Raw genomic sequence first — 26927 nt, 5'->3', positions numbered from 1 at the left:
TCTTGAGATTGTTCATATATTTGCTGCATGTAGCTCTACTAAAAATAACCAGAATTGCGCTGCGTTTTTTTGTCTTTTGCTACAAAATGAATTAACCGAATATTTCTGATAGTCCACGTTTATTGATGTTTGTAGGATTAGATCATAACTTGATTTATATTTGTAACTCATCCCTTTCCAGACAAGCTTTACAATAAAAACCCACAAAGTAAATACTTTATTAATATACAGTACAGACCTAAAGTTTGGACACACCTTCTCCTTTAAAGTTTTTTCTGTATTTTCATGACTATGAAAGTTGTACATTCACACTGAAGGCATCAAAACTATGAACTAATACATGTGGAATTATAGACTTAACAAAATAGTGTGAAACAACTGAAATTATGTCTTATATTCTAGGTTCTTCAAAGTAGCCACCTTTTGCTTTGATGACTGCTTTGCACACTCTTGGCATTCTCTTGATGAGCTTCAAGTGGTAGTCACCGGGAATGGTTTTCACATCACAGGTGTGCCCTGTCAGGTTTAATAAGTGAGATTTCTTGCCTTATAGATGGGGTTGGGACCATCAGTTGTGTTGTGCAGAAGTCTGGTGGATACACAGCTGATAGTCCTATTGAATAGACTGTTAGAATTTGTATTACGGCAAGAAAAAGCAGCTAAATAAAGAAAAACGAGTGGCCATCATTACTTTAAGAAATGAAGGTCAGTCAGTCCAAAAAATTGGGAAAACTTTGAAAGTGTCCCCAAAGGCAGTGGCAAAAACCAACAAGCACTACAAAGAAACTGGCTCACATGAGGACCGCCCCAGGAAAGGAAGACCAAGAGTCACCTCTGCTTCTGAGGATAAGTTTATCCGAGTCACCAGCCACAGAAATCGCAGGTTAACAGCAGCTCAGATTAGAGATCAGGTCAATGCCACACAGAGTTCTAGCAGCAGACACATCTCTACAACAACTGTTAAGAGGAGACTTTGTGCAGCAGGCCATCATGGTAAAATAGCTGCTAGGAAACCACAGGCAACAAGCAGAAGAGACTTGTTTGGGCTAAAGAACACAAGGAATGGACATTAGACCAGTGGAAATCTGTGCTTTGGTCTTATGAGTCCAAATTTGAGATCTTTGGTTCCAACCACCATGTCTTTGTGTGACGCAGAAAAGATGAACGGATGACTCTACATGCCTGGCTTCCACCGTGAAGCATGGAGAAAGAGGTGTGATGGTGTGGGGGCAGTGGCGTAACTACCGCGGTCGCAGAAGTCGCCACTGCGACGGGGCCCGGCAGGTCAGGGGCCCGGCGCCCGGCAGGTCAGAGGCACCCGACACCATGTTGCAGTGCAGGAGATCCCACCCGCACGGCAACAGTCCGAGGTGTATCTAGGGCAGTAACGTATCTGGGGGGGCAGGGCGCAGCCGGTAGGGGGGCGCAGTTGGCCGCCTAATGTGGCGATCCGCAGCGTCTCCCCCGGCGGCGGCATTCTGCCGCCCCCGCACTGGGAGTCAGCTGTTCTCTGCATCGACTGTCAAGCTGACAGCCGGCACAGAGAAGCTGCAGAGCGCCGACTCCCAACGTGTGCAGAGGTGGAGGGGAGCCCCTGCAGAGTGACTGCGGCAGGCAGGGAGAAATCGCTGCAGCTCCGCTGCCCAGCGATCTGTCTTCCTGCTTCCTCTCACACAGATGCGCCGCTGGATGACGTCATCATTCAGCGGCCGGCTGTGTCAGAGCCCCGCTGATCACTGCGCCCCCCGAGCTCCGGCGATCACTGCGCCCCCCGATCACTGCACCCCCCGATCAATGCGCCCCCCGAGCTCCAGAGCTCCACCGATCACTGCACCCCCCGATCACTGCGCCCCCCGAGCTCCGCCGATCACTGCAGTGTTTCCTCCCCGGTTGTCTCACGCCGGAGTCTGGGGATGGAGGTGGCGGGGATGATGCACAACCGGCATTTAAATCTGAATGGCGGGGAGGTATTCAGGGAAGATCGGGAGCCGTGGCCGCTGATTGGCCGAGGGAGGAGCTGGAGTGATGGAGACGGACAGACCGGCGACCGCCGAAAAGTCAGGGGATATATTCCCCCCTCGTCTTCAGGCATCGGGTGGAAGGATTGATCAAAGTCTGAATGAAAAGCGTTCATCATAGCCGCCTGCAGAAGTCAATGCAACCACGTCCCCGCCAGCTGCTGCTCAATGCAAGGCATCATCCGCCTATCCAGGACCAGCAGCAGGAGAGGATGCAGTGCAGGAGGAGAGGGTGCAGTGCAGGAGGAGAGGGTGCAGTGCAGCAGGAGAGGGTGCAGTGCAGCAGGAGAGGGTGCAGTGCAGCAGGAGAGGGTGCAGTGCAGCAGGAGAGGGTGCATTGCAGGAGGAGAGGGTGCACTGCTGGAGGAGAGGGTGCAGTGCAGGAGGAGAGGGTGCACTGCCGGAGGAGAGGGTGCAGTGCCGGAGGAGAGGGTGCAGTGCCGGAGGAGAGGGTGCAGTGCCGGAGGAGAGGGTGCAGTGCCGGAGGAGAGGGTGCAGTGCAGGAGGAGAGGGTGCAGTGCCGGAGGAGAGGGTGCAGTGCCGGAGGAGAGGGTGCAGTGCAGGAGGAGAGGGTGCAGTACAGGAGGAGAGGGTGCAGTGCCGGAGGAGAGGGTGCAGTGCCGGAGGAGAGGGTGCAGTGCAGGAGGAGAGGGTGCAGTGTCGGAGGAGAGGGTGCAGTGCAGCAGGAGAGGATGCAGTGCCGGAGGAGAGGGTGCAGTGCAGGAGGAGAGGGTGCAGTGCAGCATGAGAGGGTGCAGTGCAGGAGGAGAGGGAGCCCCTGCAGAGTGGCTGCAGCAGGCAGGGAGAAATCGCTGCAGCTCCGCTGCCCAGCGATCTGTCTTCCTGCTTCCTCTTGTTGCTTCCTCTCAGCGGCCGGCTGTGTCAAAGGAAGGCGATGAGATGCTGCGGCAGAGCGCGAGGAGAGGTGAGAGGTAAGGTGTGTGTGTGTTGCGCTCTGTAGGGTAACGTGCAGAGAAGTAAATGGTGTGTGTGTGTGTAGGGGGAGGAGAGGGCAATGATGGGGATGGGGGTGGAGGAGGAAATTATGGAAGTGGTGGAATGGGCAAGGATGGGAATGGTGGTGGAATGGGCAAGGATGGAGATGGTGGTGGAGGAGGAAATGATGGAAGTGGTGGAATGGGCAAGGATGGGGATGGTGGTGGAATGGGCAAGAATGGGGATGGTGGTGGAGGAGGAAATGATGGAAGTGGTGGAATGGGCAAGGATGGGGATGGTGGTGGAATGGGCAATGATGGGGATGGTGGTGGAGGAGGAAATGATGGAAGTGGTGGAATGGGCAAGGATGGGGATGGTGGTGGAATGGGCAAGAATGGGGATGGTGGTGGAGGAGGAAATGATGGAAGTGGTGGAATGGGCAATGATGGGGATGGTGGTGGAATGGGCAAGGATGGGGATGGTGGTGGAGGAGGAAATGATGGAAGTGGTGGAATGGGCAAGGATGGGGATGGTGGTGGAATGGGCAAGGATGGGGATGGTGGTGGAGGAGGAAATGATGGAAGTGGTGGAATAGGCAAGGAGGCGTATCTAGGGCAGTGGCGTATCTAGGGGGGCAGCCGGGGCATGTGCCCTGGGCGCAGCCGGCAGGGGGCGCAGTCGGGCCGCCTAATGTGGTGGTCTGCAGCGTCTCCCCCAGTGGCTGCATTCTGCTGCCCCCCGCACTGGGAGTCAGCTGTTCTCTGCGCCGACTCCCAACGTGTTAATAGGGAAAATGTGAATTTGGGTGGAAAATATTTTGGCATGGTGGGGGGGCCCCATTTGAAAGTTCGCACCGGGGCCCATAACTTTGTAGTTACATCACTGTGTGGGGGTGCTTTGCTGGTGACACTGTTGGGGATTTATTCCAAATTGAAGGCATACTGAACCAGCATGGCTACCACAGCATCTTTCAGCGGCATGCTATTCCATCCGGTTTGCGTTTAGTTGGACCATCATTTATTTTTCAACAGGACAATAACCCCAAACACACCTCCAGGCTATGTAAGGGCTATTTGACCAAGAAGGAGAGTGATGGGGTGCTACGCCAGGTGACCTGGCCTCCACAGTCACCAGACCTGAACCCAATCGAGATGGTTTGGGGTGAGCTGGACCGCAGAGTGAAGGCGAAAGGGCCAACAAGTGCTAAGCATCTCTGGGAACTCCTTCAAGATTGTTGGAAGACCATTCCCGGTGACTACCTCTTGAAGCTCATCAAGAGAATGCCAAGAGTGTGCAAAGCAGTCATCAAAGCAAAAGGTGGCTACTTTGAAGAACCTAGAATATAAGACATATTTTCAGTTGTTTCACACTTTTTTGTCAAGTATATAATTCCACATGTGTTAATTCATAGTTTTGATGCCTTCAGTGTGAATGTACAATCTTCATAGTCATGAAAATGCAGAAAAATATTTAATTGAGAAGGTGTGTCCAAACTTTTGGTCTGTACTGTAGATTAAAAAAGGTTTAAGTAAATATCAAAGGAAGTGACTATAACAGAACAAACCAAATACTCCTGTAAAATGAGGCCAAAGCACATATGTAGTATATACCTATATACAGGGTGGAGCGCGGTAATTTGCTTTTTTGCACTGCATGCTGTGGCGGCACTGTCGGTCGAAGAGAGGGGAGAGTGGATGTGGCTTACAGTGGCTGATGGGAGATTTGTATTCCTCTGCCTTTCAGTTGCCATCATGCAGTGGACACGTGAGGAGAGGTCATTTTGTGTTGAAGCGTATTTTTCAAATGCCCACTCGATCATGGCAGTGCAGCGTGCTTTTCGTTTACAATTCGCTGTTCCTCCACGCGGACGTGTTCCTGGACGGCAATCAATTGTAAATTGGGTGAATGCATTCAGAACAGCAGGGAATGTGTCATGTGTACAAAGGGGACCGGAGAGAAGGATTACAACACCACAAAACATCGAGAGAGTTAGAGCAGCAGTACTGCAATCTCCGAAACGCTCTGCTCGGAAGCAATCATTTGCTCTTGGCATTTCAAGACTTTCTCTCCACCGGATTCTTCATGATGAACTGAATTTTCACCCGTATAAAATGTGCGTGGTCCAACATTTGTCAGCATGGGACTATTTGACACGGCGGACCTCTTGTGAAGACATGTTAGCAACGATACCCCCTGACGCAATTGTGTTTTTTCTGATGAGGCACATTTTCACCTCAGTGGGTGTGTAAACAAACAAAATATGCGTTACTGGAGTGAAACAAACCCCAGAGAAGTTCACGAGAGACCTCTGCATTCGGACCGCGTCACTGTGTGGTGCGCCATATCACGAGTAGGCATCATTGGTCCTTACTTTTTTCAGGATAATGGTCGTGCCATAACTGTGAACTCCGAACGGTACTTGTCTATGATACAGGATTATTTTCAGCCGGCTCTTGAGGCAATGGAACTAGAGGATACATGGTTCCAACAGGATGGTGCCACTGCACACACAGCGAGGGTTACCATGAATTGTTTGAGGCAAATGTTTCCTGGACGGCTTATCTCTTTGAGGGGAGATGTGAACTGGCCAGCACGCTCACCAGATTTAACCCCATGCGATTTTTTCCTTTGGGGTTACCTGAAGTCTAAGGTGTATATCAACCTTCCCAACACCTTGGAAGACCTAAGGAACAATATTGAAGCTGAAATTGGCAGAATACCAGTGGACATGCTTGTTAGAGTTCATGAAAACTTCAGAAAACGTATGCAGCAGTGTGTGGATAGCGAAGGTCGACATTTGCCAGATACACTATTTAAAACCATGTAATTTAAAAATTCCATTACTGTTCAAGTATAATTAAAATATAAAATAAATTTTTCTAATGATCATAATTTTTTTATTTCATTCCCAAATCAGCAAATTACCGCGCTCCACCCTGTACAAGCATCAGAGAACAAGTGCAAAAAATGTGCAAACAAAATCTTAGGAATAAAGACCCTACCCTAAATGCCCTTAGTCATAGAGACATGATGCTGTGACTAATCCTTCTCCAACCACCAGCAGCGCACAACATCCACAATTCCTTTCTTCATGTATGCATCTAGTCTGATGATTTGTGAACTTGCGAAAGCCGAAATTCTATACTTTAACTTTGTTGTGTGAGAACAACCAAACCAGATTTTTTTATAACCTTTTTTATTCTATAAATTTATATCGGATAAAACCCTATTGCACTTTTTCTCTGCTCCCTAGCCCTTTATCATTGAAAATCTTCCATGACAGCCCACATACGAACTACTGCACCATTGAAAGTATTACTTTAAGTTTCCAAACTGAAATCTTACCATTGGCTCCATATTGGAAAATAATGTATAACATGCAAAAAATAAAATAAAACACAAATACGGCTCGTTAAGGAGTAGGATCTGGCCTCAAGCCTCCTGGGTTCATCTAAAGCAGAGTTATCCTGACTATTGTTTTTTCACTATGCATGAGACTTTAGAATGCATGACATTCCATTGTTGTGTTTGCTATATATCACCTATATAAATCATCAGACATACCTAGTTTTTGTAGACAAAAACTGAATTTAAGCAATTTCCCCAAATCCCCAGTAACGTGAACGAATCTTACTCATGGAATGTTCTAATACACAAAGGCTCACTCAATCAAGGCAAAGACACGATAAAAGTTCGGAGTAACTGGAGCCACTACTTTTACTTTTGGTCATGTGATTTCAGACCTTTAATAGAAAATATAAATCATTGCGGTAAGATAATCTTATCTCACGTAAGCCATATAGTTTATTATTATCAATGGCTTCTAGTGCAGAAAAACCCTGCAGAAAAGAATAAAAGAAAACATTAAACCATAACGCTAGTCCGAAAGATCGAAATCCGGTCTAAATCATCAGCTGCAAATGATAAGACTATAAAATAAATATATACAGTTGAAGCGACTCCCTTTTTAGTCTGAATTATTTAAAAAATGTAATAAAATAATGTTTATTAATTACTACTACATTTAAAAAAAACATACTCGAAATATCCATAGCTTTCTATGTATCTGTGTGTGCCTACCCATCTAGAAATAATATATGGATAACATGAATTTTGCTTTTCCAATAATAATATTTGATGCTCCCTTTAAATTTGTTGCATACTTACCATATAAAACTGATGTTCCCTTATTTAATAAGGTGCTTATGTTTTAGGGATGTACAGCGCATGCGCCAGTTACTTTTACTATACTATTCTATTGATTCCCTTGTTAAGATGGCGCTTACAATTCTAATGCTGATTGGCCCACGAACCCGGAATTCTCATGATGTAGGCTTCATCTTTTCCTAGTGCAATAGTGAAAATTAATCTAGACGTGCAAAAAGTAAGTTCCCTAAAATGGAGAGTTTGGCACTTTGAACATAATGTATGAATTTTGTATTCTACCATAGTGTGAGGATATTGCTAGAGGGTATTCATGTACTTTAAAATATTACTACATTATATACTGTACACACAATAGTAGTGTTGAGACAGCATCAAACTTCCATATCAGGTAAATGCACGAATGCCAAGCGTTGGGATGATACCTTTTTTTCCCCAAGCAAAATCCAAGTAAAAGAAAGTGGCCTCACATTTAATGATTGTCGTATAGAAAAGTTGTAAAATCCATAAAGACACCTCCAGAGAGGGAACAAATCACCCTCACATTGAATATATAGGATTAATTATAACTGGGGAAATGAGAAAGAGCACTTCTAACTTCCATTGAAGTAGGACCTCCTGTTGTAAACAGGTAATTACAGCAGATATCTCTGGGAATCGGCCACCAAGTCTAGGATCCATATATTCAGAAGTGGAGAAGTACAGGGGCTTTCTCTGTTCAAAGGAATTATCTCAGACTCTCTGGAGACCGTGGTCAGTGATTAGGGTTTGCATAGATCTGATATTTATGGAAGATCTATTTTCAGTGTCGCAGCAAAGGGCCAAACATAATGCACTCACTAACATCATCGTAAGGTCAGACGAACACCTCCAACTTAATATGGATGGATGATGCTATCCATGCCATATATCAGCTCTATAGAAAGGTAAAATCGTGATAGGAAGCATAATATCTCCCGCCTGGGACCTACAGGGGTAAAGATATCCTGGAGTTGGGGATCTCATAAACTTCTAAAAGACCCAGCACATTCAACAGCCAGTCCCCCATATGAGCTCATGAAGGGGACGTATTTGGGTGCAACCTTGATGTAATAAAAGCAGAGTTTGGGTTTTTGTCATTTTTCAGTCCTAACAGGTACAGCTTTTTGTGGTTCTGTCAGTTTCCTAAAGTAGTACCTCCCTCCGCTAAGCTCGGAGTCATTTCCATGACACAGGTTTAGTACATTTTCTTTTCTTATCCCTTTGGTTGCATGTGATTGTTTATACAATATTGTTTTGGTCCCATTTTGTATTATCTTATCTGCTTACTTATCTGGATTAAATATACAATTTATTAGCTCTGTATCTCTTGCTTTTTAAATTGCACCCCTCAAGCCATACGCTACCTGTAATAGGTGTCCAATTGGCCTGTATAAACAATTGATGGTGGCAGTTTGTTATCATGGAGCTGGCAGTAACCATAAAGGGGGAATATACAGGTCCTTCTCAAAAAATTAGCATATAGTGTTAAATTTCATTATTTACCATAATGTAATGATTACAATTAAACTTTCATATAATATAGATTCATTTTCCACCAACTGAAATTTGTCAGGTCTTTCATTGTTTTAATACTGATGATTTTGGCATACAACTCCTGATAACCCAAAAAACCTGTCTCAATAAATTAGCATATCAAGAAAAGGTTCTCTAAACGACCTATTACCCTAATCTTCTGAATCAACTAATTAACTCTAAACACATGCAAAAGATACCTGAGGCTTTTATAAACTCCCTGCCTGGTTCATTACTCAAAACCCCCATCATGGGTAAGACTAGCGACCTGACAGATGTCAAGAAGGCCATCATTGACACCCTCAAGCAAGAGGGTAAGACCCAGAAAGAAATTTCTCAACAAATAGGCTGTTCCCAGAGGGCTGTATCAAGGCACCTCAATGGTAAGTCTGTTGGAAGGAAACAATGTGGCAGAAAACGCTGTACAACGAGAAGAGGAGACCGGACCCTGAGGAAGATTGTGGAGAAGGACCGATTCCAGACCTTGGGGAACCTGAGGAAGCAGTGGACTGAGTCTGGTGTGGAAACATCCAGAGCCACCGTGCACAGGCGTGTGCAGGAAATGGGCTACAGGTGCCGCATTCCCCAGGTAAAGCCACTTTTGAACCATAAACAGCGGCAGAGGCGCCTGACCTGGGCTACAGAGAAGCAGCACTGGACTGTTGCTAAGTGGTCCCAAGTACTTTTTTCTGATGAAAGCAAATTTTGCATGTCATTCGGAAATCAAGGTGCCAGAGTCTGGAGGAAGACTGGGGAGAAGGAAATGCCAAAATGCCTGAAGTCCAGTGTCAAGTACCCACAGTCAGTGATGGTGTGGGGTGCCATGTCAGCTGCTGGTGTTGGTCCACTGTGTTTCATCAAGGGCAGGGTCAATGCAGCTAGCTATCAGGAGATTTTGGAGCACTTCATGCTTCCATCGGCTGAAATGCTTTATGGAGATGAAGATTTCATTTTTCAGCACGACCTGGCACCTGCTCACAGTGCCAAAACCACTGGTAAATGGTTTACTGACCATGGTATTACTGTGCTCAATTGGCCTGCCAACTCTCCTGACCTGAACCCCATAGAGAATCTGTGGGATATTGTGAAGAGAAAGTTGAGAGACGCAAGACCCAACACTCTGGATGAGCTTAAGGCCGCTATTGAAGCATCCTGGGCCTCCATAACATCTCAGCAGTGTCACAGGCTGATTGCCTCCATGCCACGCCGCATTGAAGCAGTCATTTCTGCCAAAGGATTCCCGACCAAGTATTGAGTGCATAACTGAACATTATTATTTGATGGTTTTTTTGTTTGTTATTAAAAAACACTTTTATTTGATTGGATGGGTGAAATATGCTAATTTATTGAGACAGGTTTTTTGGGTTATCAGGAGTTGTATGCCAAAATCATCAGTATTAAAACAATAAAAGACCTGACAATTTTCAGTTGGTGGATAATGAATCTATAATATATGAAAGTTTAATTGTAATCATTACATTATGGTAAATAATGAAATTTAACACTATATGCTAATTTTTTTAGAAGGACCTGTATGTATATTCCATGAGTTGGAATCGGAGGTGTACATACTAGTGATGAGCGAGTATGCTCAGTACTCAGGTTTCTCCGAGCATGCTCGGGCGGTCTCCGAGTATTTCAGTGTGTTCGGAGATTTAGTTTATGTCGATGCAGCTGCATGATTTGCGGCTGCTTGACAGCCTGAATACCTGTGGGGATTCCCTGTTTGTTAAGCAACCCCCACATGTATTCAACCTGTCTAGCAGTCAAAAATCATGCAGCTACATTGACATAAACTAAATCTCCAAGCACACCGAAATACTCGGAGATCACCCGAGCAATGAGCACACTCGCTCACCACTAGTAAATACCATACACTTACTGCAAAATCCCCACTAACGAGCCAAGTAGGGGAAACAGCTGCTGCCTCGTCCATCATTCATCTGTCAATTGCGTAATTGTCTGACAAATTGGTGGCAGCCGGTGGGATCAGTGGTAATCTCGCTTATGTTCTTCCTGACAACGATGATCAACATGCTTTATTATGGCATCACAAATACAGACACGCAGCAACATTTCGATCACCTAGTTTAAGTCTGGGTCTTTATCAAGCCTGAAATAGTCCCAAACGTATACTAGGGATTGAAACGTTGCCACTGTTTCTGTATATCCGATGCCATAATAACGCATGTTGACCATCAATGGATGTGAAGCCTCGTTCTTTAAGTTACATTATATATGTATTCACTTACTCTTTGATTTGTATGTTTGGTTTATGAATTTTTTGCATTTTAAAGCAAATGGATTTGTAATTCTGAACTTGATTTATGCTCAAATATATTTTTTATTGCATACTTGTTTGTTGCTTGAGAAAGATTCTGTAATGGGACCGACACGTTTCCACATGGGCCAATAAACAATTCACTTTTTGACATCAAAATATTTGATTGCTGCCTTTACATTCATCTATCTATAGATCTCATATCTAATTTTGATATATAATTTGTATGTCTACCTACCAATTAGTAATTCTTGAAAGTTGGACCAAAGTCTTAGACATCATAAGAGAAACGTCGACAAAATTTGCCTATTTTGGTGGAAACCAACCGGCTATCTACTATATAGTTATAGGAGCCTCCTGATTCTCTCCATCATCATTGAAGGATGGAGGATTTTGGATTACAAAAACTGATAACTTTGTTCTTCTAGGAGATAAGCTTTATTAAAAAAAAGTGGGATGTAAATTTGATAGCCGAATGAGCATACATCTAGAGCAACCAATTCATGGGCACACGTTTCTATTTGTATCGGTCTTTTAAGGAAATGCAGTATTTCCTTCAATTAGGCAACAAGCCACAGTAGTAATAACAATGCCCACTACACGACCTTGTCACAAATCGACATAAGACAACTTTATTATACATCTATGCTACTTGAGTAAATATAAAAAACACATGTAATCATAGTCATAGAAAACTTGGGACTACAGGTCATGAAAGTCCACCATCGGAAGTCATTATTGAAAATATTATATTTTTAGAAGTGTTAAGTGGCCAAAATGTCAATTGGAACTACAAAAAAGCAAAAACCACAAAACCGAATAACGTTCTTCATTCAACCATTCAATAAAGTTTGTAAAGAATGGCCAAAAAAGGCATAACGTGCATAATTGACAGAAAATTATCACAAAAGCTGGACAGACCTTTAGGATGGGCATTTCCTGAACTTAATGACAGAGCGGACCCAGCCACGGGCTTTTTGTTCTCTCTACAAGACAATCATCAATTTCCAGGAAATGTCTTCCCCTGTGGCCATTATCCCTTAGAAAAGTTCAAACGCTCACCAATAAACTTTTTTCTCCTTTCATTTCCAGATAAGCTGCGCACATTATCATCAAAGGCTTAATGCAAGAATCCAAACATTGATCAAAATTGCAACGCAAAAAAAAAAAGAAAAAAGTCAGAACAAGAGAATGAGATTCTATATTCCAGGAATAACAAGGCTCCATCGTGGAAAAGTCAAAACATGTCTGCATACATGAGGATTAACTCACCCTGGTTCACAACAAATCGCAACTTCTGTATCGTTGACAGGTTCCCGCTGACTCTGTACAAGCCATCTGCATCTAAACCTGGAAGGGAAAAAATAATTGTGTTACTAGTAAACAATAGGGAAGGAACAGGTCCATGTAAAGTGGTGTGGGATACATATTATATGATCACTGCCGCCTAAACAAACTTCGCGAAAATCAATAGGATACAATTGAGGAAACTTTGTAATGTAACTTATGAAAGAAATCCATTTATGAGCCACTTCTACTCCTGAACTTATTATTCACTATGAAAAAGCTGCCAACATTTTTCCTGGTCAAGATAATATGTACTACCAACACACTGAGGGATCACATTACAGACGCCTATTGTAACGTATAATGAGAGGATGTGGTTGGAGGACGGAGGAGCAGACTTAAGGTACTGTCGCACTAGACGATATCGCTAGCGATACGTGACGTTGCAGCGTCCTCGCTAGCGATATCGTCCAGTGTGACAGGCAGCAGCGATCAGGCCCCTGCTGGGAGATCGCTGGTCGGGGAAGAAAGTCCAGAACTTTATTTCGTCGCTGGACTCCCCGTAGACATCGCTGAATCGGCGTGTGTGACACCGATTCAGCGATGTCTTTGCTGGTAACCAGGGTAAACATCGGGTAACTAAGCGCAGGGCCGCGCTTAGTAACCCGATGTTTACCCTGGTTACCATCCTAAAAGTAAAAAAACAAACACTACATACTTACCTACCGCTGTCTGTCCTCCAGCGCTGTGCTCTGCACTCCTCCTGCTCTGGCTGTGAGCGTCGGTCAGCCGGAAAGCAGAGCGGTGACGTCACCGCTCTGCTTTCTGGCTGCCCGGCGCTCACAGCCAGACAAGAGAAGAAGAGCGCCGAGGACAGACAGCTGTAGGTAAGTATGTAGCGTTTGTTTTTTTACTTTTTAGGATGGTAACCAGGGTAAACATCGGGTTACTAAGCGCGGCCCTGCGCTTAGTTACCCGATGTTTACCCTGGTTACCGGCATCGTTGGTCGCTGGAGAGCGGTCTGTGTGACAGCTCTCCAGCGACCAAACAGCGACGCTGCAGCGATCCGGATCGTTGTCGGTATCGCTGCAGCGTCGCTATGTGTGACGGTACCTTTAGAGCCTGACAAATGGTTCTGTGCTATCAAGTAAAGGTACCTTCACACATAACGATATTGTTAACGATATCGTTGCTATTTGTGACGTAGCAACGATATCGTTAATTAAATCGTTCTGTGTGACAGCGACCAACGATCAGGCCCCTGCTGGGAGATCGTTGGTCGCTGAATAAAGTCCAGAACTTTATTTCGTCGCTGGACTCCCTGGAGACATCGCTGGATCGGCGTGTGTGACACCGATCCAGCGATGTCTTCACTGGTAACCATGGTAAACATCGGGTAACTAAGCGCAGGGCCGCACTTAGTAACCCGATGTTTACCCTGGATACCATGCTAAAAGTTAAAAAAAACAAACACTACATACTTACCTACAGCCGTCTGTCCTCTGCACTCCTCCTGTACTGGCTGTGAGCCGGAAAGCAGAGCGGTGACGTCACCGCTCTGCTTTCCGGCTCACAGACAGTACAGGAGGAGAGCAGAGAAGCAGAGCGCAGCGCTGGAGGACAGACAGCGGTAGGTAAGTATCTAGTGTTTGTTTTTTTTAACTTTTAGCATGGTATCCAGGGTAAACATCGGGTTACTAAGCGCGGCCCTGCACTTAGTTACCCGATGTTTACCCTGGTTACCGGCATCGTTGGTCGCTGGAGAGCTGTCTGTGTGACAGCTCTCCAGCGACCAAACAGCGACGCTGCAGCGATCCGGATCGTTGTCGGTATCGCTGCAGCGTCGCTTAATGTGAAGGGGCCTTAAGTGTTCAAGGTCACTAGTTCTAAAGTCACCAGTTTTGTTATTTTATTTTTGTCCATGATCATCTGATGATTCCGCTCTTTTTAATTTATTTTTTAATTTAGACTTTTTTATTTAGCACTACTTTTTATGGTCCTCAGAATTCTCTGGAGGCGTGCATTTAGGCTACTCTGAACTATGCCATGCCCCTTTGAATAGACCATGAAAATCGATACTAAACAAAAAGAACCATATCTCTGGAACCATATGGCAGATTTTAACAATATAAAAAAACCATAATACTCAGAGGAGCATAGACAAAAAAAAATCCCTCATGTCTGTGTGTACTCTGCGTGGGAGACGATTATGCAACTAGCTGATCCACTAGTTCAGAGGCAACTGGCAATTAGAAATAATGGTTGCAGAGGGTAAAACTGGTGAAAAATTATACAAGTCATATAATAGGCAGAAGTAGGGTTATTCCTCATACACACTTGCAGGACAGATTATTCTAACAATTTTATGAGTTTTCTCACTATGTAATATTCAGTTCTTTTCCTTTCTTTTAGATCAGGTAAAACACAAATGCTTAAACTAAAATTATTTAGAAATCATCCTGTGTCTAGAGATTACTTTTACATGATTGCTTTGAAGCTCCCCAGCGTTTATGTACTATTGTTTCCCGTTTTGTTGGTCTCACATGCCCAGTAGCTCAGTTCCACTGATCTAATTCTCTTAAAATAAGTATACTAAAGACAAAGAAAAGAAAAGAAAAAAACGAAACCAGGAATTCATTTCAGAATATTACTAAAATGCTTTCCTCTAACTTTACTTTGACTCATATTTACAGCTTATAAATTACTAAATACCGTGTTTTTCGGACTAATAGATGCACTTTTTTCCTCCAAAAATGTGGAGGAAAATGGGGGTGCGTCTTATAGTCTGGATGTACGGTGGGGTATGGTATATCTAGTTATGGTGGGGAGGTGGGGGAACGGCATCGGCGAAGCAGTGGGTCACAGGAGGCTGGAACCGGTGGCTGCAGCTAACTATTGTTCCTGATGCTAAAGAGAAATTAATATTCACTGCCTTCCATGCCCATGGGCGTGGAGAGCAATGAATATTCATTTCTCTTTAATAATAGTATCTTGGTATTATTTCCCCCCAACCCCGGTCCTGGTATGCATTTCCCAATCCTTATAATTGGCCCCCATCCTCATCCCCATCCTGGTATGCATGGTCCCATCAGAAAACATTAAAAAAAAACATTACACTTACCTACCTGGCGCTCCCTCGTAGCGTCCAGCAACTGCTTTATGCTTGTAAGCAGCGCATGGCAGGGACATCATGTGCTGCTCACAAGCAGAACACAGCTCCCGGAATACTCACCGGGACCGTGCGCACAAAAAGCAGTGACTATTCATTGCTCTTCAGTAATAGCTTGCAGTATCAGCCACCGGCTTCATGCTGCTGCCGGTGGTCACGTGTGCCGCTACTTAACAGAAATGAATAGTCAGCTCTGGAGTACAATACAAGATTTAACTCAAGATCAGTTGTGTATAACTAATCTAATGTATTTGTAAAGGTGCTTATCTTCCTATGTATATTGAATTAAAAATTTCAGCAAGAAATTAAGCTTCTTACCACTTTTTTGGAGGTTCTGTCAGTAGAATATAGCTGCTGTGTCCATAGAAATGGAGAGTGACACTACAAATTAACTCAACTATTACAAAAGTTTTGATCAGTCGTAGTCTATGTTTATTAGTTTTAATTGGTGGCATAAGGGATTCTGATTTGGCTTTTATCCTATGTCATATTGAAAGGCTTATTAAAGAGTCGACATTGACTTGTAGGATTGCGACTTCCAATGGCTGGTAAAAGAGTTCATCTTCCTCTCTGAAGAGACAATTTGCATATTTAATTGGTGGCATGGACAACCACCTATCCCTCAAATGCAAGGGCCTAAGCAAGCAGTGGACCTCAAGCACAAGATGAATGGTGTACAGACCAAAATCTTTCTCGGATAGGCTTGCTTATTTGGTCCTTTCAATTGAGTGATTTGTGGTTCATTAGTTCTTGGACCTCCACTGATCAAAATGACAAAACAATGACCACAACGTATCAAAACAAAGAGTAATGTGTAGAAGCTGATATTGCTCTCGTTTTTCACACTCTCCTGACTGATTATCATCTCACCACGGTTCATATACAATCTCTAAAGCCTCAGAAATATTCCCCCAATTATAACGCTCGCGAGCCACAGTTCTCCTCTCCAAGAACTTTTCAAGCTCAGCCAAGCCAAAGCAACGTAAATTGAAGGGATTGGGCATCAGCTTTGTGACCGCATTCCCCTTGCTGGAACTCAGATATATTATTTTAGAAACACAATTAGGCCAAGCGTAACTTTGAAGAGAGAAAGTTATTTAAAGTTCCAAACTTGCAATTCTGTGAACATTTTTCAATCAAAACAACTTTAAAGGCACCTTCGTCTAAAAACAGCAAAAATCATGAAACACGAGGACGCTGACATTCAATGAAGACAAATGACATCAAGAAATTAAATCTATGGTACTTGTAACCACTTCTGTCCAAGGCTGTTACACAGGAAATAGTGGTTGGTAGAAACTATACAATTCTCCTCTGCATGGTCTGGTACCAGCTTGGCAATAGCAAAATGTTCTTATTAAATTGTGTAAGGTGGATAATGTTCAAAGAACTCAATAATAACAACCATGGACTCCAAAGAAGGAGGGAAACTTAGCCAAACCAAACTTTTAATCCTTTATTACAAAGTAATAAGCAGCTGAAAACTGTGGAAAAGAATTTATGGAGAATATTATATAATATTTAGGATATGTGCAAGCTAATACCATATGATCAGGCCAGTGGACAGGAGCATCAAGACAATATTCGAAATGTGTCAATGTTCCATATAGTCTGGCTGCACCAGTGGTGGTACAGACTTTGTACTGAGAATCTCCAGTTTGTGCCTTCAATCTCGAATATCAACCATTGACGACTTTCTATGTAAAAGTCATGCAAATCTGTGACCAAGGTCATGCAACATAATAGACAGGTCAAAAGACACAGGTCTGAACAAGTCTCTGTTGATAACTATTATCGTGTGGGCATTTATCCCTTTGTTATAATGGCCATCACGGTTTAGTGCGATTGCGCTGTGTGCTTCTGTATGCCTGTGTAGTGGGCGGCTCAGCTGACCTTACTGTGTGTGTTCACCTGTGTGTTCTCCCCTCCACCTCATCACTCCTTGAGGAAGCATTGCGAAACGTGCGTTGGAGGGTGAGGTGGAGGACAAGCAATGCATTAACATAGTAACATAGTTAGTAAGGCCGAAAAAAGACATTTGTCCATCCAGTTCAGCCTATATTCCATCATAATAAATCCCCAGATCTACGTCCTTCTACAGAACCTAATAATTGTATGATGCAATATTGTTCTGCTCCAGGAAGACATCCAGGCCTCTCTATGGGTTTGTAATTCCTTTTATTATTCTTACATTGATGTGACCCCTTATCTATGCACTTCAAATACCTTTAGGTGACCTATTTTTGGTATTCCATCATTCATTATGATTTCAATTCTACATGCTTACGAATTAAGTGCTGCATGTTTTAATTATGCACTGGCACTTTATTTGTTGTATTTATACATTCATATTTTTGCTTTCTTTGACTACCATGTTTATAGATAGGGATAACAAGAGCCAATCACTTTTTGATTATCATGTTCTATAGGATGTTCTATCTGATTAATAATTTTGTCTGTGTCACTCTTTACTGCATATTTACATCATAATTTTTGCACTTTTTTCCTCTACTTTCATTTATTTTATCTTGTCCGTCTGGTCGTATATGGTTTTAGTTCATGTGCATTGTCCAATTTGTTTTCAATTAAAGATTGTTTTAATATTTCATTATCGGTCTTGTGCTCGTTTTTTGTAGGTGCCATTATGTTTCTTTACATTTCTAGCTGACCTATTTACTAATCCATAATTTATGCTATTACTCTCTTTACTAGGTGTTAATATGAGACTCGTTATTGCCTGTAGTGATCATATGGGTAGAGGACACGTGAGCGCTACAGGATATAAACCGACACTGTTGGGTAGCTTCAAAACAACAGCGACACTGGTAATTGATCAGGTAAGTAATGGCTCTTTTGTTATGGTTTTGCTATTTACTGACTTTATAACTCTTTCAGATGTCCTTGATAATCGGTCCAATGTCGGATCGCAATGCACAGACTGACAGCACAATCTCCTGACCTGTGCTTGATAGCTTCGTATGAGGCTATGACACTCGGGTCAAGAGATGTGCGGTCATTCTGTACACTGAGATCCGACATTGGACCGATTATCAAGAACATCTGAAAGTGCCCTTAGGGTAATTGTTCTCCATACTGGCAGCATGGTGGCTCAGTAATCAGCACTGTTGCTTTTGTAATGCTGGGGTCTTGGGTTAAATCCCACCAAGGGCAACATCTCCCAGGCGTTTTTATGTTCTTCCAGTGTTTACATAGATTTCCCCCAGGTTCTCTTGTTTCCTCACACACTCCAAAGAGATACTCATGGGGTATTAAAAATTTGAGTGCCAATTGGGACAGTGATAACAATGTCTGTGAAACACTGTGGAAAATGATGGAACTATATAGGTGAAATAAATAAATACTTTTAAATAACTTGCCCCAGATAATCTGTCCTCTGTGTACATGAGAAAAAAATCACTATTCCCGGCCATTATTTGACTTGCATCCTGCATTTCTATCACTTTTCCAACTACAGGCTTGATTTCTGGTGACAGTAGACTCTAAAGTAGAGCACACAGATATTATTATTATTATTTATTGTTATAGCGCCATTTGTTCCATGGCGCTTTACATGTGAGGAGGGGTATACATAATGAAAACAAGTACAATAATCTTAAACAATACAAGTCATAACTGGTACAGGAGGAATGAGGACCCTGCCCGCGAAGGCTCACAATCTACAAGATAGGAGGATTCTTTTTCTTCATTCCCTAGTTAGCACATTCTCAACTATGTAGATGTGAATCCAGTTCTGGTGTGAGGTAAAAGACTTGTTAGAACGCTCACCATGATGTTTGTGTCTTCCTCTGCCGGTCTTTTACACTTATACTCATTAGAGAAAGAGGATTGAGAATCAAAGTGTAAACTCAACGTGGTTGCAGACTACCTTCTCTTGAGCAAGCTGTTCTTCTTCACAGCGCATGACAGTCGAGAGGGGAGCAAGTGGCTCATCAGTTGAGAATATAAAAAAGAAGCAGAATATCCTTATAAGATATATTACACCTTTTTTAATATTTGCATATACTATTGATTTCTGCAAAGTTTGTTGAAAGTACAATTCTTTTTTAGCCTATTTTGTTTATTAATCCAGGGAAGCCTCCTTAATGCCTTCACAAGTAAACAGGAATTTGTTTCTCAGGTATGATTTCCAGATCCCTACCGATCGTGAAAATGGGAACGGCAAGGAAGACCGTTTTCTTTACAATTTTATACTTTATTTTAAGAGAGTTAAACCACCACTGTCCCTATTATACCACTGGCACTTCCTAACATATACCAAACACCTTCGGTCTGACAAAACAGGCAGCCGAAAAAATGAAGAGATCCAGAATACAATTAAAATAAGGCTTTATTTATGGAAAACATATCCCGTGCCATAGTGCACAAGCACCAAAACCAGAAGTGGGAGGCCACGTAATATAATTTGCTAAAAGCATATAGTGCAGTGTAGTAAAAAGCAATGCCACACATAAATTTAGTATATTGCACTTTGGTTGCCTAAGCAACCCGAAAGAAGCTGGTTTGCGAAACGCACGTTGGGGTGAGGTGGGACACTGGGTCAGCCGCAGGTAGCTATTGCAATTGTCTTGTTATGTGACACATATCTGTAATGGTTTCACTGTATGTATGCTTAGGCCACCAAAGTGCAGTATACCGGATTTATGTGTGGCATTGCTTTTTACTACACTGCATTATATGCTTTTAGCAAATTATATTACGTGGCTTCCTGTTAGGGGTCGAGTTCTGCACAGGGGGAATCTCGGGCCATCTCTGCTGCGGTCTCCCATTCTTCTCCTGCCGCAGTGGAGTCTGCTCAGCGGAGACGTCAGTCCCAGCGTCTTGCTTAGTCCCACTCTGTACAAAGAGTTACTGCTGCTTTTCCTCCTTCTGCCATTGAAGTCAGTGCTGGGCAGCGGCGAGCAGACGTTTCTGGGACTGAGTCCTGCTTTTCTCGTTCTGAGCATGCCCTGAGTAAGATCTCTCAGTGGAGATCAAGGGTCACATGGTCAGATACGGCACCTAAGTCCATTGGTCCTTTCAGGAAGGTCCTGTAGGTGCTAGGACTAAGTCCTGCTTTGCACACACTGAGCATGCCCAGGGCAAGATCTCTCAGTGGAGATTTAGGGTCACATGCTCAGGTATGGCAGTATCTCATTGGTCCTTCTAGGAAAGGTCTTTTACTTGCTGTAGCTATATAAGGCTCGCATGGCCGCACGGCTATGCGCTAGTATCAAATGTGTTTTGGCTTATGCCAGTGGATACTATACCACTCTGTTCTTATGTGGTGTTTAGCTGTTACCATTGGGACTGTACACTCAGGCAGGCAGCTAGCGTCAGTGGGGGCAATTAGCCTTGGCTTAGCATCTGGTTCCTTCATGTGTGCGGTTAGCACAGAAGAGTTCCAGAGCAAGCACAACCCTAGTTAGGGTATTAGTTTTGTGTACAGCGCGACTCTGTGAGGCAACAGAGTTCATTACCAGTTCACACGGGGTGAAGCTTAACCCACGTGTGAGCTCAGAGTCCATCCACCATTACTTAGCAGCAGATATCTCTGCACGGTGGACCCTGGGCAGCGAACGCACCTTGTAGCTACCTACCTATTACTCGGTGCGTTCTGCTAGCCGTAACACCTCCCATTTCTGGTTTTGGTGCTTGTGCACTATGGCACGGGATATGTTTTCCATAAATAAAGCCTTATTTTAATTGTATTCCGGATGTCTTCATTTTTTCGGCTGCCTGTTTTGTCAGACCGAAGGTGTTTGGTTTATTTTAAGAGAGCCATGCACATGGCCAGCTTTCTTTGCAGAATGTGAGACGGGGAGATCCCTATTCCTCCAAGTAGGTGGGGTTCACAGAGGTGGAATTGAGTGTTTATGAAATATCCTCTGAATATGGAGGCCTGAAGTAGTATGACGCCTATAAGTGCTGTGCAAAAAATGTTGGAATATTGGAGCATTTGCTCAATTATAGATCTAATTATAGGTCACCAACTTCAGGGTAAATTTATATATTTAAGAACTTGTTCAACCTATTGCTCCCACTGGCCAGTTCATTCTGGTGTTTAGGAAAAACAAATGACCGTACATACACTTTGTCATCTATAGATAAATTATAAATTAATGATAAATTATTCCTGATAAATGTGCCAACTCTACCAGAATAAGGAGACAGCTCCCAAACTCTTGAAGGAATTTTGAAATATGCTGGGTTCTTCAGAAACCCCCTAAAGTATAACACTCCTTGAACATTTTCTTTGTCCAAATGCACTTTGACGGGGCAGAAATTGGACATAGACGGACCTAACAGCCAAAAATAAAGAAATGTGGCTATTAAAAAAATATATCAAATCTTCCAGAAAATAATTTTATAAAGTTGTCATGTTTGGTTTCTGCTAATGAAACTCGGGTTGTTTTGAATTAGTTCTAAACATTTTAAATGGCCTTAAGGGAGATATTTGGGCACTGAAAAAAACAAAGGAAGGCAGCTCTCCAAAATGATTCCAATAGCAAAAAGTGAAGACTTTATTGGCCGACTGCAACGTTTCTGTCCATAAAGTTTGGACTTTTTTCCAATTGTAACTGATTCCAAATACACTTGAGATGTCATTAGAGGGTACCAAAAAAGGCACGACCAAAGCTAAGAAGCTCCTGTTAAACATACTATTGTGTAAATGTCAGATCTGTGATCAATCATCCAGTAAGTTGATCTATAACCTTATAAATCAGCATTCCAAGTGTGCATTAACAATTTGTGTAAGGTTGCAATTTACCAATTTGACCCTATTTTTCTGTCCCCATTACAACAGTTAATCTTGTAGTTGAAAATTGGATGCACAGAAAATAAAGCTTTTTCTCTTTAAATCAGAATCACGGTTTTTGGCTTGACATGAATCACAATCGTCATTTTTCAGTCACGTCATATAACATGAGGCTTCGGAAATATTTCTTCCATTCATGGATATATTTAAAGCCGTGTAGTAATTCACTTTCTCGTTAAATGCCCATTATCATGAACAAATGTTTTAGGATTTTTTTATGCATGGCATGATGCCAATGTTATTACATAGTATTTCCGTAGAACTTGTTTCTCTTTCTGTCATTTTTTATTTTTTTTTGGTGGGGAAGGGGAGGAAGGTCACATTGCTTTCACGACCACTCTGGAAAAGACTGAAGCCATAGAGGGGGCATCACATGTAAGGACACGGGACATTTGACACTTGGCCAGAAAGGGTAAATGGAGGTGGCATACAGTCAGAATCATATCTTGTAGGATTCTTGGGAGTCTTTAGGCATCACGGCTGTAGTGTGGCTGCTATGACTGTATGATCCCAGAAAGGTCTACCCCATAACGTAAACCAATTTATCACAGATATCAACTTTCAGGGATGCAAAGACCAATAATGGCTGAAATCTGATGGATCTTCAGAAGAAGTTGCTTCCATTGAGGGCTTCTGCCTGCGGATAGGGGAACTGCAAGGCGCCGTGATCAGGAGCGATATAATCTAATATATATGGGAGTATTTCAACTCTGCCCCAATAACAGATGTCCTGTTGGTCACAAGAATCATCATGTTGGTTTTTTTTGTAGGTCCTTTGTTCTGACGCGAGATAAGCTGCCGCCCGAGGCACTTGCCTCCTTCCTTCACCCTATTGAGAACAACAGTATACTTAGCCAAATACAGTTAGGTCCATATATATTTGGACAGAGACAACATTTGTCTAATTTTGGTTATAGACATTACCACAATGAATTTTAAACAAAACAATTCAGATGCAGTTGAAGATCAGACTTTCAGCTTTCATTTGAGGGTATCCACATTAAAATTGGATGAAGGGTTTAGGAGTATCAGCTCCTTAACATGTGCCATCCTGTTTTTAAAGGGACCAAAAGTAATTGGACAATTGACTCCAAGGCTATTTCATGGACACGTGTGGGCAATCCCTTCGTTATTTCATTCTCAATTAAGCAGATAAAAGGCCTGGCGTTGATTTGAGGTGTGGTGCTTGCATTTGGAAGGTTTTGCTGTGAAGTAAACATGCGGTAAAGGAGCTCTCCATGCAGGTGAAACAAGCCATCCTTAAGCTGCGAAAACAGAAAAAACCCATCCGAGAATTTGCTACAATATTAGGAGTGGCAAAAGCTACAGTTTGATACATACTGAGAAAGAAAGAAAGCACTGGGGAACTCATCAATGCAAAAAGACCTGGGCGCCCACGGAAGACAACAGTGGTGGATGATCGCAGAATAATCTCCATGGTGAAGAGAAACCCCTTCACAACAGCCAACCAAGTGACCAACACTCTCCAGGGGGTCGGCGGATCAATATCCAAATCTACCATAAAGAGAAGACTGCATGAAAGTAACTACAGAGGGTTCACTGCACGGTACAAGACACTCATAAGCATCAAGAATAAAAAGGCTAGACTGGACTTTGCTAAAAAACATCTAAAAAAGCCAGCACAGTTCTGGAAGAACATTCTTTGGACAGATGAAACCAAGATCAACCTCTACCAGAATGATGGAAAGAGAAAAGTATGGTGAAGGCGTGGTACAGCTCATGATCCAAAGCATACCACATCATCTGTAAAACACGGCGGAGGCAGTGTGATGGCGCGGGCATGCATGGCTGCCAGTGGCACTGGGTCACTGGTGATTATTGATGATGTGACACCGGACAGAAGCAGCCGAATGAATTCTGAGGTATTCAGAGCCAAACTGTGTGCTCAGATCCAGCCAAATGCAGCCAAACTGATTGGTCGTCGTTTCATACAACAGATGGACAATGACCCAAAACATAAAGCCAAAGCAACCCAGAAGTTTATTAAAGCAAAGAAGTGCAATATTCTTGATTGGCCAAGTCAGTCACCTGATCTCCACCCAATTGAGCATGCATTTCACTTGTTAAAGACTAAACTTCAGACAGAAAGGCCACAAACAAACAGCAACTGAAAACCACCGCAGTGAAGGCCTGGCAGAGCATCAAAAGGGAGGAAACACAGCGTCTGGTGATGTCCTTGTGTTCAAGATTTCAGGCAGTCATTGCCAACAAAGGGTTTTCAACCAAGTACTAGAAATGAACATTTTATTTAAAATTATTGAATCTGTCCAATTACTTTTGGTCCCTTTAAAAACAGGGTGGCACATGTTAAGGAGCTGAAACTCCTAAACCCTTCATTCAATTTTAATGTGGATACCCTCAAATGAAAGCTGAAAGTCTGAACTTCAACTGCATCTGAATTGTTTTGTTTAAAATTCATTGTGGTGATGTCTATAACCAAAATTAGAAATATGTTGTCTCTGTCCAAATATATATGGACCTAACTGTATGCTTGTATATGGATGTGGTTGGTAAGAATAGTTGTCTATTCATCTGTTTGTGATGCCCTAATATCTACCTGGTTTATAAAACCCATTTTCAGATACTCTACTAGGAAATTTTGACTTAGTAATCAAATAAAACCTGTGGAAAGACAAAAAGTGACTATATCCATCTCTCTCTGTCTGGAGGACCCTCCGTGTACAGGAATTGCATAGACAGCCATTTGACTCCATTGATAACCGTGTAATGCCCCATTTCTCCTGCGGAGGCACTGCAGGGAATTTGTACACTGGTAGCCAGCTCCTAATTGGTTGATCGCAGTGTGGTAATGTTTTAGTCCCTGTTGCAGCCATATTAATCATATTTCTTAAAAAGTATTGATATTTAGTGTAAAACTTCTTTGAGGCTGGATTTTTTTTTATTGCAATTAAAATGTATTTAGGAAAGTTAGTAAAACCTCAGTGTTTACTGTAAAGATAAAAAATGTTGGAGTCCTGCTGATGAAATTCACTTACTTTATTGTTTGTTATGTTTTCTGGTTCTGTTGTTCTTGTCATGTTAAAATAAAGGCCTCTTGGGATCTACGCGGCTCATAATGAATTGATGAGAATGTGTTTACAGAGAAACACAGCAAAATAAACCTTTTTTTTCTATGTTGTAATAGACTAATGCAATTTAGTTTGGAGTTGTTGCATAACATTGTTTTTTTAAAGGCAAGGAAGATATCATAATTTCTAGGTGTCATTTAAGTTTACAAGATTATCTGCAGTTGTGTTTATTTTAAGTTTTACTCATTTGTTCTAATCCTTTTATAAATAATTTAATTTTCGCATAAGGCCAAATGCACACAACGTATTGTGCACAAATGTATCCAGCCTTAAATATTCTTAAATTTGGTAAAGGACTCCAATATCTAATTAAAGGGACTCTGTCACCTGAATTTGGAGGGAACAATCTTCAGCCATAGGGGCGGGGTTTTCTGGTGTTTGATTCACCCTTTCCTTACCCGCTGGCTGCATGCTGGCTGCAATATTGGATTGAAGTTCATTCTCTGTCCTCCATAGTACACGCCTGCGCAAGGCAAGATTGCACAACAGGCTTCAAACCAGATCATAACCACTGGGTGGCCACATATAAACACATATAGCATAAACACCTCCCAACAGAGTATTGGAAAATCATATCTCCATAGTTGAACCAGGAAATTTTGTGTCAAGAATGTAACGCTCCACTTAGGGTACCGTCACACTATATGATTTACCTACGATCACGACCAGCGATACGACCTGGCCGTGATCGTAGGTAAATCGTACTGTGGTCGCTGGGGAGCTGTCACACAGACAGCTCTCCAGCGACCAACGATGCCGAGGGCCCCGGGTACCCAGGGTAAACATCGGGTTACTAAGCGCAGGACCGCGCTTAGTAACCCGATGTTTACCCTGGTTACCAGCGTAAAAAAAAACAAACACTACATACTTACATTCAGGTGTCTGTCCCTTGCCGTCTGCTTCCCGCACTCACTGACTGCCGGCTGTAAAGTGAAAGCAGAGCACAGCGGTGACGTCACCGCTGTGCTCTGCTTTCACTTTACGGCCGGCAGTCAGTGAGTGCGAGAAGCAGACGGCAAGGGACCTGACGGACACCGGAATGTAAGTATGTACTGTTTGTTATTTTTTACATTTACGCTGGTAACCAGGGTAAACATCGGGTTACTAAGCGCGGCCCTGCGCTTAGTAACCCGATGTTTACTCTGGTTACAAGCGAACGCATCGCTAGATTGCATCGCTAGATCGCTAGATCGGTGTCACACACACCGATCTAGCGATGACAGCGGGAGATCCAGCGACGAAAGAAAGTTCCAAACGATCTGCTACGACGTATGATTCTCAGCAGGATCCCTGATCGCTGCTGCGTGTCAGACACAGCGATATCGTAACGATATCGCTGGAACGTCACGAATCGTACCGTCGTAGCGATCGAAATGGCACTGTGTGACGGTACCCTTACACAATCGCTTGACAGCTATTTTCCCCAGAGAGCTCTGCTGAGCATTTCAGTGTTCTCTAAGTGAGAAATAGAAAGCTGCTGCCAGTCTCCTGTGATCCCTGACTGCAAAAACTTGGATAATTGTAAATGCAACATTTTCATCCTGTAATATATTGCAGTCATCATATTATATAGCACTGTGTACTTACAAT

At 43.0% G+C, this 26927-nt stretch overlaps 1 protein-coding gene across 1 annotated transcript in view; it reads right to left on the bottom strand.

Moving 5' to 3' along the window:
* Nucleotides 1-26927, bottom strand: part of ARHGAP15 (Rho GTPase activating protein 15) — a 696217-nt gene that overhangs the window by 207023 nt on the left and 462267 nt on the right. Inside the window, exon 12 of the mRNA XM_069732881.1 lies at nucleotides 12226-12303. Within this exon, the coding sequence (XP_069588982.1) occupies nucleotides 12226-12303 (78 nt within the window). The remainder of the gene's footprint in view (nucleotides 1-12225; nucleotides 12304-26927) is intronic.

This window comes from Ranitomeya imitator, chromosome 7 (assembly GCF_032444005.1).
Source record: "Ranitomeya imitator isolate aRanImi1 chromosome 7, aRanImi1.pri, whole genome shotgun sequence".
In the NCBI taxonomy this organism is placed as follows: domain Eukaryota; kingdom Metazoa; phylum Chordata; class Amphibia; order Anura; family Dendrobatidae; genus Ranitomeya; species Ranitomeya imitator.
The sequence above is the reverse complement of the archived record's forward strand: the minus strand, read 5'-3'. Positions and strand labels throughout refer to the sequence as shown.